Source organism: Bufo gargarizans, chromosome 3 (genome assembly GCF_014858855.1).
Source record: "Bufo gargarizans isolate SCDJY-AF-19 chromosome 3, ASM1485885v1, whole genome shotgun sequence".
Lineage (NCBI taxonomy): Eukaryota > Metazoa > Chordata > Amphibia > Anura > Bufonidae > Bufo > Bufo gargarizans.
In genome coordinates, this window is record NC_058082.1 from 609,813,997 (window position 1) to 609,835,054 (window position 21,058).

Consider the following 21,058-nt stretch of genomic DNA (forward strand, 5'->3'; position numbering starts at 1 on the left):
TTAGGTCAACGGGCGTATTTATAAGGTGTCTCTTACTGCCATATTCTCTGATTGAGCATAAGGGATTTTCCACAGATTCATTTCTATTGTTTTTTTTGTTGTTGTTGTTACATTATAATATTTTGATTACCAGTATATTAATCGGTAATAATTTGATAAAAGGAAAAAGTAGTATTGTATTGTACTTAAGTCAGCCTGTAAACGGTGGAACACCATCTTATGGTCAATTTTGATATTATCTTTGTATTCATTTGTATGCCATGTTTTCTGCTTGTATTTATAATAAATTATATTTTGTATAATTAATTGCACCCTGTTTCATTAGCTGCACAAATTAACTTTAGATCTCATCAATAAAAGAACTGGCGTTTACATGTCCGCCAATTAAATTTTCATTTTTTTATTTTTTTTATTTTTCATAAAAATCATATTTTTATGATTCCATATCTTATGTAAAATAAATACCCGACATATCTGGAGGCACTGCTGAGATCGATTGAGATATTTCTATAACCAATTTGTGCAATTAGTGAAAATATTCCTTAATCCTTATTGGCAAGTCAAATTGTTGTTGTTATTGATTATTGATCATAATCATGAGTGTAACAAACAGCGACCCAGGTAATGGCCAGGTTTTAGCAGATAGTCCCTCTGACCCAGACAAGATAATCTCTAAGGTTATCAATTATGTTTATTCCCGTTTGAAGATTGATAAAAATATAGATGAATGGACTAATGAGCTGCAAATGAGAGCCTTTGAAGAACGTTGTGATGTATGGAAGTTGATAGATACCTGACCTATATGGATTTGGCAAATGATAATACCAAGAGGGACCAACACCTCTTATGTGCATTGCCACCTGTTTTGTATGCATTGTTGGCAGTCAATGCTCTTTCAAAAGATAGGTATGAGTCTATAATGGGTACAAAAATATATGTAGCCAAAATGGAATCAGAACTAAAATCCGCAGAAGCGAAGATCAAAGACTTAGAGTACAACCTTAGTCTCAGCCTTGATGCATACCAAAAGGCAAAAAGTGATTTAGAGGATTTATATCTCCAGTATTCCAAAATTAAACAGACAGATGAATCAGCCCATAATATAGTCAATGCTGAAAGGGATCCATCTAACACTGTGAGATCTCCTGACCCTCCATTTCTTACTCCCCAATATCCAGACATGCCATCACATGCTTTTACAGCAGACCCCATTCAAAACACTCAGCAACCTGAAAGTGTTAGCATGATTAAACAGGAGGCATTAACCCAATTAGGTCGCGCATTCCAAACTGTAACCACCTTACTAGGTGTTGATATTATGGAAGCCCCTAGAAGTGTCTCTCCTCATACTCCCCTGGATAGACATGTTAGGGTTACGGTTAAATCACCTGTGCGATATAAGTCTCATGAAAGTTGTGAAAGTGCATGTGAGTCTGACGGTGATGTGGGGAAGCATGTGACTTATTCCTTGCCACAGAATCACAGGCGACCAACATATGCTGAGGTGGTTTCTAGGAAGAAAAATTCCCAATATTCAGAAAAGGATCAGAGCTCCTCCAGCATAATTAAGTTTTTAAATAGTACAGTATCTAAGTTTTCCAAGAAAGGTTCGTCTCAGATAGCCAATCACTTAGAACTGTATGAATCCACTATGGATTCTTTAAAATTATACTCTGATGCTGACCGGATTAGGTTCCTTCCATGGGCATTTGATGATAGATATCGTCATTATTTTACATCCTTTAAGGAGAGAGGAGTACTAGATTGGCCAAGTGTTTTGCATGAGGTTAAATTGGAATTCGGTCCATACCGAACCACTACTGCTGCAAAACGGGACATATATAGCCTTACGTGTAGACCCAATCAGAGTCCCCGTGAATTCCTCTCTGTCCTCAAAAATGCCTATGGGTTGGCATATAGATCCCCAAATTGGGAATCTGAAGAATTCAAGCAGTTATTCTATGATGCTATGCCAACCCAGATCAAACTTAACTTAGCCAGAGATCTGGATATTGATGCTCCCTTGGATAGGTTGGTGACGGCTGCCACCATGCTGTATAATATCAGTGAGTGCCATGCAACAGGTGAGAAAAGGTTTAAAAATTCCCCAGAGCAAAAGGTAGCTGAAGTTAAGGTAAACCCTAACTTGGGATTTGAAAGCCAGCCACGAAGGTTCCCTCAGTCTACAGGACCTTCTCAACAAGCCCAGCAACAACAGGTAGGACCGCCCAAACAGACCAAACCCCTAAATAATAATGGATTAGAGGGGAATAATTCAGGTAATGGGAAGTCTAACTACCGTCCCTATTACAATTACGGTCCCCAGGGATATAGGCCCTATAACAATCGAGTTTATCAGGGTTATAGACGTTGGGATAATAGGCCCAGACAACAGAGGGAAGATAGGCAGGAATCCTTGAATTCACCCAGGAGTAGGTCACCTACCAATAACCAGGGTGCCCAAAAAAGCCAAAATGTGCCCAAACCAAACAGGTTTGATCAGCTGGTAGAGCAAGTGGCCCAGCTGAGCAATATGGTAAATAAGCTGTCCCAGTTATCCCCAGAAAAACAGCCGAATCCTTTTTTAGGGGCAACTGCCGGTCCCAGCAATGTAACAGCATAAAGCAGATTGGGCCGGGTCAAAATCCAGGCCACTGTAAGGATATTAAATTGATTGTGGTAGAATCTGATATGATTCCTAATTCTTTATTTCCTTGCAGTACCCCTGACCCTGAAATTAGGGCCAGGGGGGAAATGTCTAATATGTCATTTGTCTTGCAGTCTAATGATGTCAATTCAGTTGACCGGATGTCTGTTCCAGTGTATAATCACATCATCCCAGCATCTAGCCATGAGCCAGCTGTGATTTGTGATGTCACACAGCTTGTCCCAAAGGAGGGGGCTAACGCTGCTCCTCCAGCTTGTCCTGGGAGACTCAGGAATGCAGAGGTCACGGAGCTGCAGAGAGGTCAACCTCTCAGACAGCAGATGGGTAAACATCCTAACTTTCTCTGTGATTTGTTGCAGGTGGATGGCCGATACTTTGTGGACATATATCTACAAAATGAACTTATCGGACCAATCAAAGGACTAATAGATACTGGATCACAAGCCACCATTTTATCTTACACCTATTTCAAACAAGTTTCAGATTTAACATCAAAGAAGCCACGATTAAGGTCATTTGATGGCTCTTTGATAAGTGTAGGTGGAAATGCCTTACAGGTAAAAGGAACATCCTGGTTGACATTTAAGATTGGCAAGAAGACAATTAGACATCCCACATTGATTGTGGATCTTCCATATGATCGGATGATCATAGGAATCGATCTATTAAAAAGATTGAGTCCCATAGTTGATTTCATTAATGAAGCAGTATGGACTCAGGTGAAGGCACCCATTGCCTATGAATACTCTTGCAACACACAAGCACAACGCAGTTGTCATGTGATTGAAGAGAAACCTAACTCTATTGAAGTGCATTTCAGGAACAATCAAATACCAGAGGTCACAATCCTGAAGAATGGTAAGCCCGAGGAAGATATCAATGGTGCCACTCACACCATTACCATCCAGAGGGACAAAATCAAAAAGGTAACTCTGGATGATGATCTATTAACCATTTCTCTTGAAAGGGGGAATCAAGAAGTCTTGGACCTGACCAGGCACATTCAATCGATGGTACGGATTGAAAAGGTCAATGACAGTCTATTGATTCCCGTACAGGTAAACAATATAGCCCGGGTGAAATATGCCAAGTTGGATCTGAAATCCGAAGCGAGTTACATAAGCCTAGGACTTTTAAAACAGATCACCAACCCTAAAATGATTAAAAGTTTCTCTCCACAGGACCAATGGGTTCATGATCTGGATGGAGATTTCCAGAGTCATAATGTTGTTGCAAGATGTGTTTTATCTATCTCCATAGGAAGTAAAACTACGGAGCACGTTTTCATCGTGATAAATGAATCACGGTATCAAATGTATATAGGTAATGACCTTCTGCACCGATTTGCCATACAGATTGACATGGTAAATAACACCTTATGGTCCAGATTGCCGGGAAACCCAGAGGGGTTCCAGGATGAAGAACAAGCCTTACGATGGGGACAACAGATGCCCTATGCCGTAAGTATCATGGTTGCTGAGAAAGTTGAAATTCCTGAAGGATGCAAACCATTTCTTCTCCCCATTAAAGTAAAGAAGGGACAAAAGCTGAAGAACGCAGACGCGTTGATCTGTTTATCCAACAGAATGCAGCAACTCGGCCTAAAGGTAAAACCTAATCCACTGATAAACATCCATCAGGATCAATTACACATGGTAATTCATAATATGGTTCCCCATAGCATATCCCTACAAAAGGACACCGTAATTGGTTTAGCTATGGATTCGGAATACTACACGTTTGGATTCCAAAATGATGTTATTGGAATAATTCCTGATGAATACCTGACAGAGGAACAAACAGTGGAACAACATTTTTCCTCAACCCCTGAGGGGTTATTTAACATACACTCTGTTTATCCTTTCAGCTCTGAAGAAGGTACATGCCACATCGAAGAGTCATCATTAGTTTTCAACCATGAGATCGATGAAAAAGAGTACGAATCATACCAGCAAGGAAAGGATAAGGTACGCTACACCCAGAACGATTTAACTAGTGAGCTTGAAGAAGCTTATGAGTTAAGTCAGCCTGAGATTTTCCCAGAATTTCAGGAGCGGGTGGAAGAACAAATCTCCATGGCTGACGCATGCTCCGACGAGTCGAAGCGTCAACGGCTAAAGGAGCTCTTTGCAGAGTTCCAGGAGATGTTTGCCAAGGATTCTTATGACTGTGGGGAAACAAACCTACACGTTACAAGAATCCAAACAGATCCCGATGCACCCCCTGTTTTTGTCAAACAATACCGACTTCCGCTGGCGGCTTACGAGTCACTATCGGAAATCGTCAAGAACTTGGAGGAAAGGGGTATCATCCGTCCAGTACACAGTTCATTCAATCATCCGATACTTGGAGTCCTCAAACCTAACGGTCAATTTCGTCTCTGCTCGGACCTAAGACAGTTGAACAAACGTGTTTATATGTCCGGATGGCCCGTGCCATATATTGACCAAAGTTTGGCACAAATACAAGGATCCAAAATCTTCACTGCCCTTGACTGTGCACAAGGATATTGGACGATTAAGATAGATGAAAGGGATCAGTACAAACTGGCCTTTACATTTGGCAAACGACAGTATGCATGGACCCGATTGCCCTTCGGGTACATAAATGCGGGCCATGAATTTGCAGTGTTCATGCATAAGGCAATGCCTGATGCCGCTGAACGAGGTACCTTATCCTATGTGGATGACATCCTGATCAAAAGTACAACTTTTGAAGAACATATTCAGGAGTTGAGGCATGTACTAACCCAGCTGAGGAAAGCAGGTGTAAAACTTTCTTTGCAGAAGGCTCAATGGTGTCGGACCAAGGTTAATTTCCTAGGTCATGAAGTCACTGCGGATGGAATTAACCCACAGAAAAAGAAGGTGGAAGCAGTGACCAAGACAAAATCTCCTACAAATCTCAAGGAGTTGAGATCATTCCTGGGTATGATGAACTACTCACGTAAGTTCATAGATAATTATGCCGAAATTACAAAACCTCTTTTACAGTTGCTAAAGAAAGGAGTAAAATGGGAATGGAGTGAGCGTCATGAGCAAGCTGTAACTGAGCTCAAGGCCAAACTTATCCAGGCTCCATGCCTTGCTTATCCAGAAGGGGGAAAACCTTTCTTCGTGGAAACAAGTTTCACTGATAAAAGCATAAGTGCAGTTCTTTTCCAAAAACAGGAAAACCGAAACAAGATCATCGCCTATGCCAGCAAGTCATTGTCACCGGTAGAGGTAAAATTCAATAGCTGTGAAAAAGCATTATTGTCAACTGTATGGGCTCTGCAATATTTTAGGAGTTTTATCCAAGGCGAAAGGATCATTGTGGAGACCGCACACCAGCCGCTGCAATACTTGCAGAGTGATCGTATAAGAGATGGAAACTTGTCAAACAGCAGGATAACCGCCTGGACAATGTCCTTAATGGGATGGCCATTGGAGATCAGGTACAAACAAAATAATAAAAACCCAGTTGCTCAGGGATTAGCAGAACTCCATGACTGTACCAATACGGAACGTAAAGGTGAGACAACGGAAAATGATTTCCTGGAGGAACAATCATCATCACCATATAAATCTTATGAAGAAGAGTACTGCAAATCGTTACCATGTGTGTACGTAGACGGCTGTTCCTTCCATGCTGAGGAAGGATCTGAACGTACATTGGTTGCAGGTATTGGAGTCGTATGGAATAATACATTCCTAGATGTATCTGTTGGATACAAAATTGGTTCTAAAAGCAGCCAGGTTGCAGAACTTACTGCTGTGTACAAAGCCGTACAAATGGCTATTGAATATGATATTAAGGAGTTTGTAATCATCACAGATTCTGATTATGTTCGTAACAGCTTTGTGAAGTACTTTCCCGGATGGAAAAGATCCGACATGATGAGAAGCAATAACAAGCCAGTAAAGCATGGTAAGATGTTTTGTAAAATTGATGAGATGGTTACCGTCCACAGTCTTATCGTTTATTGGAAGAAGGTAAGAGGTCATTCAAAGTACCCAGGCATGGATAAAGAGGGGAATGACCTAGCAGATTCCCTTGCCAAGCAGGCAGCCATTGACGGAGAAGTCTTTGATGTTGACGACCTCATGGGAACTGTCCAAGTAGATGCTATGACAAGGAGTCGGGCCCAAAAGGGAGCTGAAGCTAATGCGGCACAGTGGAGCCAAGATTCCCCTAGTGAGGATCTCATTGCGAGCCAAAAGGGGGATCCGATTATTGGTCTCTTTTATAAGCACGTTGAGGATCCACACAACTGTCCCATAACCACGGAAGACCGTATGGATAACGAGGAGTTACGAATTTTGATGAAAGGTAAGTCCCAATTCTCATTACAGGATGGATTACTGATAAGGACCTCGAAGAACGGTATCACACAATGGGTAGTACCTGCAGCATACCGAGGTCTGATGTTGCAACATGCACATGATGCCCCAACCGCTGGTCATCGAGGTGAGAAAATAACATACGAGTTACTACGGGACTACGCTTACTGGCCACATATGTTACAAGATGTGCGAACATATTGTCATGGATGTCTAATCTGCCCTCAATTCCAGCCACAAGGACCCACTCATCGGGCACCGCTGATGAAAAGGGGGATGTCCATGCCATGGTCAGACATCCAAATTGACTTCATTGGACCAGTAACAACCTCATCAAAAGGAAACAAGTATATGTTAACCGTAACTTGTCTGTTCACCAAATGGGTGGAATGTTTGCCGTGCAAAACATGCAGTTCAAGCGTATGTGCATCTCTGCTTATTAGCCACGTATTTTCTAGATTTGGTCTTCCCCAGCGCATTGAATCCGATCGTGGAAGTCACTTCACCAGTGAGGTGATGACAAAGATGTGGGAAATCCTGGGGGTAAAGAGGAAGCTACATATAGCTTATCGACCAGCCTCTAGTGGTGGAGTAGAACGTTACAACCAGTCCATTGTAAACATCCTGAAAAAGTTTGTCAATGAATCTGGTAAGGACTGGGATGTCAAGTTGCCTTTGGTGCTTATGGCCATCAGAGCCACCCCAAGCGCAGCAACTAAGCTTTCTCCCTTTGAGATGATCACGGGAAGGAAGATGGTGTTACCCCAGCATTTACTTTACAGAACAACGGACCATAACTTGATCAATGCTACAACATCGCATCAGTATGTGGAAAATTTACGCAAGCACCTTCAGCATGCTTTTGCGTTCGCACAGAAGAATATAGAGAAAGCCGCAATGAGTGCTAAGACATACTACGATCTGAAGACTACACAGAAGGAGTATCAAATTTCCGATCGGGTATATCTCTATAACTTCACTCGGGATCAAGTGAAGGAGAGAAAATTCCTGCCTTCCTGGAAAGGTCCCTATGTCATCACTGACAAATTATCTCCAGTGGTCTACAAGATCAAAATCCCTAAGGGGGATGAGTTTATTGAAAAATGGGTGCACATTAATCAGCTACGTGTTTGTCACCCTAGTGCGCGACTTCGAGAGATTGAAGGAGTTGGATGAAAAGAGGTGAAGAGACTTTATGGTTCCAGCTAAAGACGGAAATAAGGATTGGTATCGTATGAACTAAAAAGTGTTATCTGTTATCGTACATCTTTAACTCATACTAACCCATCCTGATGTATGTTTCCTCTGTAACAAAATGTCTCCTAACTCACCTCTGAAACCAGAACTTACTTTGTCCAAGAAAAGAACTTATGCCAATCAGAGGTATATGGTATTAGTAACTCTTTTCTTGCAGGATAAAGTTGAAAAGTGTATGTACTCATATGTGTCATACAATATTTTAGGGGCGTAAGATGTCATCAAAGATGATTGCCATTATCTACGTCGTCCTGATCTTGGGGAAGAAGTTCCACGCTGAGCCGATTGCTGTGCCAGGTCCTTCGTCCGGAATCATGCTACAAGACACCGCGGGGTTCATATTGACGAACAAGAGGATATTATCCCAGAAGATCTACAGCAGCCTGGATCCTCGCATCTTCGTCGAAAAACAACTCAACATGTCTGAGATCCTGTCGACGGAGCTCCAATCCTGGTACCAGATGCACATCGGATATTTCCAAGAACGGATTACGCAGATCCTGGAACAAGCAAGGAAGACCTTGACCAAAGAAGAGTTTTCTACAGACCAAAGCGATTCATATTTTTGCAATCGTAGCCGCCATAATCTTTGGCATAGTGGGCACTGTTATTACTACCGGTGTGACAGTTACCGATTCCATCTCTATCAAGACATTGGAACTTGAAGTTGGTTCATTGAAAAGGAACCTATTAAACATTCATGTGGAGATGGAGATCAAAACAAACCTTTATCGAACTTATATCCTGTTTTGCAGGATCTATAGGATGTTGGAATTTGTGTCCCATCCAAGTCATGCGTTAGATAAGGTTCTCCAGAAGAACTTTAACCAAGCTCTGGTTGGAACACTATAAGCCAAGTCTACGCATCGAAGAAAATATATGGAAAGCCCTTTATTACATTCCAAATGCATTCACATTTTTATGGAATATTTTGGAATGAAGGGGGATTTGTCGGGCATATTTATATCTGCACATTAAGGTCTGACAATATTAGAACCAAAATGGAGATTCACATTCCCTTTAAGAGGCCAAACTTTCTGTTGGAATAAGCCAGAGAAGATCATGATGGTCACTGGCATACAATGTATATTGTTTTAAAAGTTATTGCCAACAGATGTGGTATCTTAAGAGAATGTAATGGGTCTCACATAAACTGTCTCAACTACCGGGGTCAAGAGAGGTTATTGCTTAAAAACACTGGTTTCTCTAAACATATCAGTCTGAGGAACAATGGGTGTTATATAGCTAAGCCAGATCTGATAAGAGACATCCATAAAACACATCTGGTGTGAAATGGGTATCTTTTCACGTATATATATATATATATTCCTGTGTGCATTTATTTAGCGTTTAAACTTGTTAATGATTCATATATAATAAGCAATATTAAGTATTATAACCAGACATTATTAATGTATCTTTTTATATTGTATCTCATTGAGGGGATATAGCAAGTTGTTGTTTTCTTCTCTTAAGAAGGGTCTATTCAGAGGAGCTGAGGGTATTTCAAACATCATTATTCAAATAGCTGTGACAATTAGGTGTATACAAACCAGGGCAAAAGCTAGAAGTTTATGGTTCTCTTATCTGACCATAAATAAGATGGTCTGTTAACTGTCAAAATGGATCCATGGTGTCTGGGAAAGTGATCCTAAAGTGTCAGAAAGAGTACCTCCTAATTGATTTAAGTTGGGAGAGACCAAAGGTTAAGAGGTATAATAAAGCCAGATATATATGTTAATTCTAAAAGTTGCTATATGATACAACAGTGCCATCAAGTGGTAGATGGGCAAAAGGAATGCCAATTAAATGACATCATCTCCATGATTACCATACGTAACACCCACCTTATCTAATTGGAAATCCCTAATCCAAGAGGGGATGGGCATAGATAAGGATGAGGATATCTAAGGCAGTTTTTGGAGATGCAGAGAGAAAACTAAGATCACTTGAAAAATCACTTGAGGCAAAGAGGACTGGAGCCAAACATCACTTGGAACTTCTTCAGGGAGAACACTTGGGAATTGATACATCAGCATCACTTCACACACCAGGAACATACCACAGGACGGGATAGATCTGAATCTTGGAAAGCTGGGTCCCTTCTAAAAGCTCTTTATCCCAAAGCAAGGGGTAATGTATAATATATTTTACTTGCAGTAATTATAAATCGCTCCAATTGGCATATAGTTGAGACCCCATTATTAGTGGGTCTATAGTGTTAAAACAATAATTTTATGGGAAATTTTAATGAACGTGCACATCATTAGAATTTCTGTAATATTGCTATCAGAGTGAAATCTCTGATCGGATTTTATTATCCGTAGTTAGGTCAACGGGCGTATTTATAAAGGTGTCTCTTACTGCCATATTCTCTGATTGAGCATAAGGGATTTTCCACAGATTCATTTCTATTGTTTTTTTTGTTGTTGTTGTTACATTATAATATTTTGATTACCAGTATATTAATCGGTAATAATTTGATAAAAGGAAAAAGTAGTATTGTATTGTACTTAAGTCAGCCTGTAAACGGTGGAACACCATCTTATGGTCAATTTTGATATTATCTTTGTATTCATTTGTATGCCATGTTTTCTGCTTGTATTTATAATAAATTATATTTTGTATAATTAATTGCACCCTGTTTCATTAGCTGCACAAATTAACTTTAGATCTCATCAATAAAAGAACTGGCGTTTACATGTCCGCCAATTAAATTTTCATTTTTTTATTTTTTTTATTTTTCATAAAAATCATATTTTTATGATTCCATATCTTATGTAAAATAAATACCCGACATCATGGACCAATCACAACAATCGCCGACCTGGGTGTGCGCTCACAGGTCCCAGGTCGGCTAGCTGTGATAATCGGCTGTCCGTGACAGCTATCATCACAGCTCTGCCAACATGTAGTAAAACATGGTGACAGTTTCTAGCCATGACGTGTATACTCGTCATGGAGTGCAAAGTAACACTGCTCCATGATGGATATACTCGTTAAATAGCACTAAGGGGTTAAATATTCAGTCATATGACGTGTCAGGATTACCCAGCTCAGCAGACAGTATCACACAGGATAGGATATTATATACACAGCTCAGCAGGCAGTATCACACAGGATAGGATAAGATACACAGCTCAGCAGGCAGTATCACACAGGATAGGATTAGATACACAGCTCACCAGGCAGTATCACACAGGATAGGATTAGATACACAGCTCAGCAGACAGTATCACACAGGATAGGATATTATATACACAGCTCAGCAGGCAGTATCACACAGGATAGGATTAGATAAACAGCTCAGCAGACAGTATCACACAGGATAGGATTAGATACACAGCTCAGCAGGCAGTATCACACAGGATAGGATATTAGATACACAGCTCAGCAGGCAGTATCACACAGGATAGGATATTATATACACAGCTCAGCGGGCAGTATCACACAGGATAGGATATTATATACACAGCTCAGCAGACAGTATCACACAGGATAGGATTAGATACACAGCTCAGCAGGCAGTATCACACAGGATAGGATATTATATACACAGCTCAGCAGACAGTATCACACAGGATAGGATTAGATACACAGCTCAGCAGACAGTATCACACAGGATAGGATTAGAAAAAACAGCTCAGCAGACAGTATCACACAGGATAGGATTAGATACACAGCTCAGCAGGCAGTATCACACAGGATAGGATATTATATACACAGCTCAGCAGGCAGTATCACACAGGATAGGATATTATATACACAGCTCAGCAGACAGTAACACACAGGATAGGATTAGATACACAGCTCAGCAGACAGTATCACACAGGATAGGATTAGATACACAGCTCAGCAGGCAGTATCACACAGGATAGGATATTAGATACACAGCTCAGCAGACAGTATCACACAGGATAGGATTAGATACACAGCTCAGCAGACAGTATCACACAGGATAGGATTAGATACACAGCTCAGCAGACAGTATCACACAGGATGGGATTAGATACACAGCTCAGCAGACAGTATCACACAGGATAGGATTAGATACACAGCTCAGCAGACAGTATCACACAGAATAGGATTAGATACACAGCTCAGCAGGCAGTATCACACAGGATGGGATTAGATACACAGCTCAGCAGACAGTATCACACAGGATAGGATTAGATACACAGCTCAGCAGACAGTATCACACAGAATAGGATTAGATACACAGCTCAGCAGGCAGTATCACACAGGATGGGATTAGATACACAGCTCAGCAGACAGTATCACACAGGATAGGATTAGATACACAGCTCAGCAGACAGTATCACACAGGATAGGATTAGATACACAGCTCAGCAGACAGTATCACACAGAATAGGATTAGATACACAGCTCAGCAGGCAGTATCACACAGGATAGGATTAGATACACAGCTCAGCAGACAGTATCACACAGGATAGGATATTATATACACAGCTCAGCAGACAGTATCACACAGGATAGGATTATATACACAGCTCAGCAGGCAGTATCACACAGGATAGGATATTATATACACAGCTCAGCAGGCAGTATCACACAGGATAGGATATTATATACACAGCTCAGCAGACAGTATCACACAGGATAGGATTAGATACACAGCTCAGCAGGCAGTATCACACAGGATAGGATATTATATACACAGCTCAGCAGACAGTATCACACAGGATAGGATTAGATACACAGCTCAGCAGACAGTATCACACAGGATAGGATATTATATACACAGCTCAGCAGACAGTAACACACAGGATAGGATTAGATACACAGCTCAGCAGACAGTATCACACAGGATAGGATTAGATACACAGCTCAGCAGGCAGTATCACACAGGATAGGATATTAGATACACAGCTCAGCAGGCAGTATCACACAGGATAGGATATTAGATACACAGCTCAGCAGACAGTATCATACAGGATAGGATATTAGATACACAGCTCAGCAGAGAGTATCATACAGGATAGGATATTATAAACACAGCTCAGCAGACAGTATCACACAGGATAGGATTAGATACACAGCTCAGCAGACAGTATCACACAGGATAGGATTAGATACACAGCTCAGCAGACAGTATCACACAGGATGGGATTAGATACACAGCTCAGCAGACAGTATCAAACAGGATAGGATATTAGATACACAGCTCAGCAGACAGTATCACACAGGATAGGATTAGATACACAGCTCAGCAGACAGTATCACACAGGATGGGATTACAGGGAGTGCAGAATTATTAGGCAAGTTGTATTTTTGAGGATTAATTTTATTATTGAACAACAACCATGTTCTCAATGAACCCAAAAAACTCATTAATATCAAAGCTGAATATTTTTGGAAGTAGTTTTTAGTTTTAGCTATTTTAGGGAGATATCTGTGTGTGCAGGTGACTATTACTGTGCATAATTATTAGGCAACTTAACAAAAAACAAATATATACCCATTTCAATTATTTATTTTTACCAGTGAAACCAATATAACATCTCAACATTCACAAATATACATTTCTGACATTCAAAAACAAAACAAAAACAAATCAGTGACCAATATAGCCACCTTTCTTTGCAAGGACACTCAAAAGCCTGCCATCCATGGATTCTGTCAGTGTTTTGATCTGTTCACCATCAACATTGCGTGCAGCAGCAACCACAGCCTCCCAGACACTGTTCAGAGAGGTGTACTGTTTTCCCTCCTTGTAAATCTCACATTTGATGATGGACCACAGGTTCTCAATGGGGTTCAGATCAGGTGAACAAGGAGGCCATGTCATTAGATTTTCTTCTTTTATACCCTTTCTTGCCAGCCACGTTGTGGAGTACTTGGACGCGTGTGATGGAGCATTGTCCTGCATGAAAATCATGTTTTTCTTACCTTGCAGACTTCTTCCTGTACCACTGCTTGAAGAAGGTGTCTTCCAGAAACTGGCAGTAGGACTGGGAGTTGAGCTTGACTCCATCCTCAACCCAAAAAGGCCCCACAAGCTCATCTTTGATGATACCAGCCCAAACCAGTACTCCACCTCCACCTTGCTGGCGTCTGAGTCGGACTGGAGCTCTCTGCCCTTTACCAATCTAGCAATCTGGCCCATCAAGACTCACTCTCATTTCATCAGTCCATAAAACCTTAGAAAAATCAGTCTTGAGATATTTTTTGGCCCAGTCTTGACGTTTCAGCTTGTGTGTCTTGTTCAGTGGTGGTCGTCTTTCAGCCTTTCTTACCTTGGCCATGTCTCTGAGTACTGCACACCTTGTGCTTTTGGGCACTCCAGTGATGTTGCAGCTCTGAAATATGGCCAAACTGGTGGCAAGTTGCATCTTGGCAGCTGCACGCTTGACTTTTCTCAGTTCATGGGCAGTTATTTTGCACCTTGGTTTTTCCACACGCTTCTTGCGACCCTGTTGACTATTTTGAATGAAACGCTTGATTGTTCGATGATCACGCTTCAGAAGCTTCGCAATTTTAAGAGTGCTGCATCCCTCTGCAAGATATCTCACTATTTTTGACTTTTCTGAGCCTGTCAAGTCCTTCTTTTGACCCATTTTGCCAAAGGAAAGGAAGTTGCCTAATAATTATGCACACCTGATATAGGGTGTTGATGTCATTAGACCACACCCCTTCTCATTACAGAGATGCTCATCACCTAATATGCTTAATTGGTAGTAGGCTTTCGAGCCTATACAGCTTGGAGTAAGACAACATGCATAAAGAGGATGATGTGGTCAAAATACTCATTTGCCTAATAATTCTGCACACAGTGTAGATACACAGCTCAGCAGGCAGTATCACACAGGATAGGATATTATATACACAGCTCAGCAGACAGTATCATACAGGATAGGATATTAGATACACAGCTCAGCAGAGAGTATCACACAGGGTAGGATTAGATACACAGCTCAGCAGACAGTAACACACAGGATAGGATTAGATACACAGCTCAGCAGACAGTATCACACAGGATAGGATTAGATACACAGCTCAGCAGACAGTATCACACAGGATAGGATATTATATACACAGCTCAGCAGAGAGTATCACACAGGATAGGATTAGATACACAGCTCAGCAGACAGTAACACACAGGATAGGATATTAGATACACAGCTCAGCAGACAGTATTAAACAGGATAGGATTAGATACACAGCTCAGCAGACAGTATCACACAGCATAGGATTAGATACACAGCTCAGCAGACAGTATCACACAGGATAGGATATTAGATACACAGCTCAGCAGACAGTATCAACCAGGATAGGATATTATATACACAGCTCAGCAGACAGTAACACACAGGATAGGATTAGATACACAGCTCAGCAGACAGTATTACACAGGATAGGATTAGATACACAGCTCAGCAGACAGTATCACACAGGATAGGATTAGATACACAGCTCAGCAGACAGTATCACACAGGATAGGATTAGATACACAGCTCAGCAGACAGTATCACACAGGATAGGATTAGATACACAGCTCAGCAGACATTATCACACAGGATAGGATTAGATACACAGCTCAACAGACAGTATCACACAGGATAGGATTAGATACACAGCTCAGCAGACAGTATCACACAGGATAGGATTAGATACACAGCTCAGCAGACAGTATCACACAGGATGGGATTAGATACACAGCTCAGCAGATAGTATCACACAGGATAGGATTAGATACACAGCTCAGCAGACAGTATTACACAGGATAGGATTAGATACACAGCTCAGCAGACAGTATCACACAGGATAGGATTAGATACACAGCTCAGCAGACAGTATCACACAGGATAGGATTAGATACACAGCTCAGCAGACAGTATCACACAGGATAGGATTAGATACACAGCTCAGCAGACATTATCACACAGGATAGGATTAGATACACAGCTCAACAGACAGTATCACACAGGATAGGATTATATACACAGCTCAGCAGACAGTATCACACAGGATAGGATTAGATACACAGCTCGGCAGACATTTTCACACAGGATAGGATTAGATACACAGCTCAACAGACAGTATCACACAGGATAGGATTAGATACACAGCTCAGCAGACAGTATCACACAGGATAGGATTAGATACACAGCTCAGCAGACAGTATCACACAGGATAGGATTAGATACACAGCTCAGCAGACAGTATCACACAGGATAGGATTAGATACACAGCTCAGCAGACAGTATCACACAGGATGGGATTAGATACACAGCTCAGCAGACAGTATCACACAGGATAGGATTAGATACACAGCTCAGCAGACAGTATTACACAGTATAGGATTAGATACACAGCTGAGCAGACAGTATCACACAGGATAGGATTAGATACACAGCTGAGCAGTGTTGAGATCTTTTAACCACACACAGAAACAATAAATGAAATAGATGACATATACCTGTGCGAAGCCGGTCCTTCTGCTAGTGAGATATAAAACTAATAACATACCTGTAGGATTAGAGCACTTTGCCTCCTCTTCTTGTTTCAAAGATGGCCACATATCAGTACAATTATTCATGCTGACAGCAGCTGCTCGTCTTTTTCTAAATATTTGTGAAACTGGGAAATGCACTTCCTACTGAGAAGTCGAAACTTAAAGACAAAAAAGGGAGGGGCGCAATGCACAAAGCTATGTGATTAGACTCCATCATTCTCAAGCAGTACTGCAGACCGGGGGTCTATGACAACTAGGTGTGAACAGTGTAGGACTGGGGTACTTAGGGCCCACCAGTGTAACCGATTCTGTGGGCCCACCTTAGGGCTCCTGCACACTAACTTATTTTTTTCTATGTCTGTACTGTTCAATTCACTTCAATGGGGCCGCAAAAAAAAATAAAAAAGGTTTCTGTGTCTGTTTGTCCGCATGTCCGTTCTGCAAAGTGATAGAACATGTCCTATTATTGTCGGCATTACAGACAAGGATAGGACTGTTCTATTAGAGGTCGGCTGTTCTGTTCCGCATAATGTGGAATGCACACATCCGGTATCCATGTTTTGCGGATCTGCAATTTGCAGACTGCAAAACATCCAACGGTCGTGTTCATGAGTAATTACAGTGATAACAGAAATATTGTGCAGCTGCCTTCTCAAACAGCTGATCGGCGGGGGTCCCGGGTGTCGGACCCCCGCCGATCAGATGCTGATGATCTATCCAGAGGATAGATCATCAGTTTAAAAAAACTGCTGAACCCCTTTAAGTCAGTCAGAAACAAGACACATGCATCGCATATCAATCACTCCTTGGACAGATGTGGGACACAAGACACTTATACATGGGCCACATGCCACTGATGCATATCTCACATGCTGCACAAACACCTCTGATATATAGATCATATATAGCACACACCAATCACACATGACATATGCAATGCACACACCAAGACATTTATGCCTAACCCTATTAAGTGTAGCACACTTAAAGGGGTTAAAGGGGTTGTCTCACTTCAGCAATTTGCATTTATCATGTAGAGAAAGTTAATACAAGGCACTTACGCTGGGTTCAGACCTGAGCATTCGCGATGGAGCGCTCTGTATGCGCGATTGTACGGGCGTTTGCAATCACGCATACAGAGACAAGCGAACGCCCATTGTCGCGCGTTCCCGCTGAAGTCTATGGACGGGAACGCGCGACAAGACGCCCCAAAGAAGCTCATGTACTTCTTGGGGCGTCGGACGTTTTACAGCGCGATCGTACGCGCTGTAAAACGCTCAGGTGAGAACCATTCCCGTGGAACACGGTCCGTGTGATACCAGCCTGGAGTGCAGTAGCGCACAACGTCATTTGTTGCTATGACGCCGTGCGCTTCCTGCGGCTGCCGTCGCAGTACACTAGTACACTGTTATGATCTATACCAGTGTATCACTGTACAGCGGCGGCAGCAGGAAGCGCACGGCGTCATAGTGTTATGGACTATTGATACAAAATGGATACTTGCTTGTTGAGCTAAGATGGTGGCCAGGCATTCAGCCAACACCTATAAACTAGAATCTTACTTTGTGTTTTTATCATGTGTTTCTTTGTGGTTTCTGTTCAGCTCAAGCAAGCAGCTACAAAGAAAGAAGTAACGGTTTCACCCAGGGGGGAGGGAGAAGGAATTTCCTCTGGCCGTCAAGGTTACAGAAAAGTAGAGAGTTCATAGCCAATAGAAAATATATACTTTATCTTTCACCCCCCTCCCACTCCCTCCTCTCATGAAACCCATGTTGTTTTCAGAAATAAACCAGAGATACTGATTAACTCCATGTAGTGAGTTGTCTGTCTGATCTCTCCGTGCACGTATCTTAATTAATTTGGAGCAGTACATCAAATCAATCTGGCAGCTTTGTCAGAACCAGAACAATTTTGGCACCCAACGTGGGGCTCGAGGATTGGACCCTCTGTTCCCGTACCCCCAGAGACCAGACGAGGAGAGGCGCACTAACGGACACCGGGATCGCAACCCGTGATATGAGGTAGGAAAATTGAGTCATCTTGCCTATAAAGTGTCCCCTGGTGTAGCCTCTTGGTGTTCGTCTGAGGGAGGGGTGCGGAAGCAGTCTGGGACGTCCTCGAGGGCATGAAAGTAAGAACCCCATATGTTTTCTTAAAGTCTTGATGTACTGTGTTGTGCCTATAAGTTGTGAAGACCCTGTTGACAAGTATCATTGACTGAGACACGGAGTTCTCCTGTGTTCCTGTATCGGAGTTCAGCCCGGTGTCTGACTCAAATCTCCATAAAGGGGACGATCACAGATGGGTGGAGAGCGGTTCGCGGTAGCCCAGAGTGTGCTGACCGGAACTCAAAGGTCTTCACGTCCAGTGATTACTCTATGCAGAGGTCTTTAGGCGGCTTCAGTAGGTACGAGAGATAATGGGAAATGAGGAAAGTGTCCCGAAGGGTTACTGTTCACCTGAACAGTACGTGGCGGACAGGAGAGGCAAACGTTTCATAAAAGGATTAAGTAAGTTGGAGAAGAGTTAAAGGTGTCTGTAAAGGAGGCATCCTATGTAGTGCTACCTGGCAAGTGTTGTTAAACGAGAAGAGAGGGAAGTTAGAAGATGATTAATTGACAGACATGGTCCGTGTGTGGTTGGACTGTAGTAAAGAATTTGAACAGACCGGGGGGGAACTAAATTTTGATGAGAAAAGACAGAGATATTTCTGTAAGCCTGGTGTTGCATTGATACATGACTAGCCACCACCCTATAATGGCGCCGGGAAGAAAGCAGGTGGGTGGACCTGCAAAACATGTGGTCAACAGAATCCCTCCTCCCGTGATACGTGCCTTCCCTGTGGGGTTCCCCACCCACAAAACCACACCTTGGTAACTACTCCCCGGCACGTCCCATCACTTCCCGTGTTAGCTACAGCGCCATCTTGTCCCCAGGCAACGCCCATGAACGGACCTTTAATATCATTCGGTCCGGACCCCCCCCCGTCACTCCTATGTCACCCTTGCCCCTTCCTACTACCTTGTACCCGATGATAAACCCGGACGGTACATTCATGCTACCCCACTCACCTGCCACCCTTACTCCTATAATGGTAGGGGGGCAACCTGATGAAGCAGAACAGGGGGATGCAGACGGTGCTGCAGAATCCACAATGGGCATACAAAATGCACCGGGTAATATGCAGACTCCTTCGCGGGGTACCCCGACAGACTACGGGGATCCGCCAACTTTACCCCTGGCACCACAGTGGACTGTACCCATGACCGTGCGCCCATCACGACGTTCACAAGATCAAATACTGCAGGGTCAGATTACAGAGTTACAAAAGAACTTACAGAAAATTGAGCAGGGAAACCTTGAGACACTGAAAGAAGCCCTAGCACTTAACCGGCCACAGGGACCACCAAAATATGTGTCTTTCACCCCACAACAGTTATTCACCATAGTGAATTTACTGCCTGACCCTGAGACCCATCCCATGCCCTTTTTCAGGAAGCTGTCCCAAGTGCATCAAACCTATGGGTGCACATGGTCGGACCTGCAAAGTATAGTGGAAAACAAGACAGGTGAATACTCCTCACTGATAATGGATCAAATCCACATCCCTGAACTTAAAGGTGCTAACTTTGACCCCCAGGATCATGAGTCTGGAGAATTCTTTATAGAACAACTACAGAAATGGACAAAAGCTAAATTTGCAGATCATTCCAAGCAGATCATTTCACCACACTGCAGGACAGCTGCGGGGGATCAGTTGACCCCCACCTTTTTTCTTTTCACAGAAATGTTAGTTTCTGCTGTGTTAGTTTAAGCTCCTCTTTCTGATAAGAAACTGTCTCGCTTCTTGGTCTTTGTGGTTTTCACTCAAATTATGTGACACCCACGGCTGCCGGATGTCTGACAATAAAATTCTGCACTGATTTATATGAGCAAGGGGATTCGCTGCAAACCATTTTGCACCTCATCCCCAATACTCTCTGGGCCAGAGGACCCCAGGATATTGGATACCTCAGTGTCCCACCAGTCACTGTGACCCTGAAGGACCCCAAAGTCCTACCATACAAAGAGACTGGACCCAGTAGCCAGAGAAGCCCCTTCCTGTGTCAGAGCTATCCATGCTGCCAGCTCTCTTCTAAACGTCACATCTGACGTTGTGCTAGGTCATCCCCTCACTATTCTGGCTCTCCATGACAGTTTCTGCCATCCTCCAGCAGACTCAACCTAAACACCTCACTGCACAGCGCCACCTCCGGCTTCCGTGTAGTTTGCTTCTGCCAGATAATGTCACCATTCAGAGGTGCCGCATCCTCAATCCTGCTGCACTCCTTCCTC

General features: G+C 42.6%; 1 protein-coding gene across 1 annotated transcript in view; it reads right to left on the minus strand.

Moving 5' to 3' along the window:
* The window catches only part of LOC122933076 (uncharacterized protein C3orf38 homolog), a 34,998-nt gene extending 18,129 nt beyond the window's left edge, over window positions 1-16,869 (minus strand). Inside the window, exon 1 of the mRNA XM_044287829.1 lies at window positions 16,738-16,869. Coding sequence (XP_044143764.1) covers window positions 16,738-16,807 — 70 coding nt within the window. The 5' untranslated portion in view covers window positions 16,808-16,869. The remainder of the gene's footprint in view (window positions 1-16,737) is intronic.
* Between the last annotated feature and the right edge of the window lie 4,189 nt (window positions 16,870-21,058).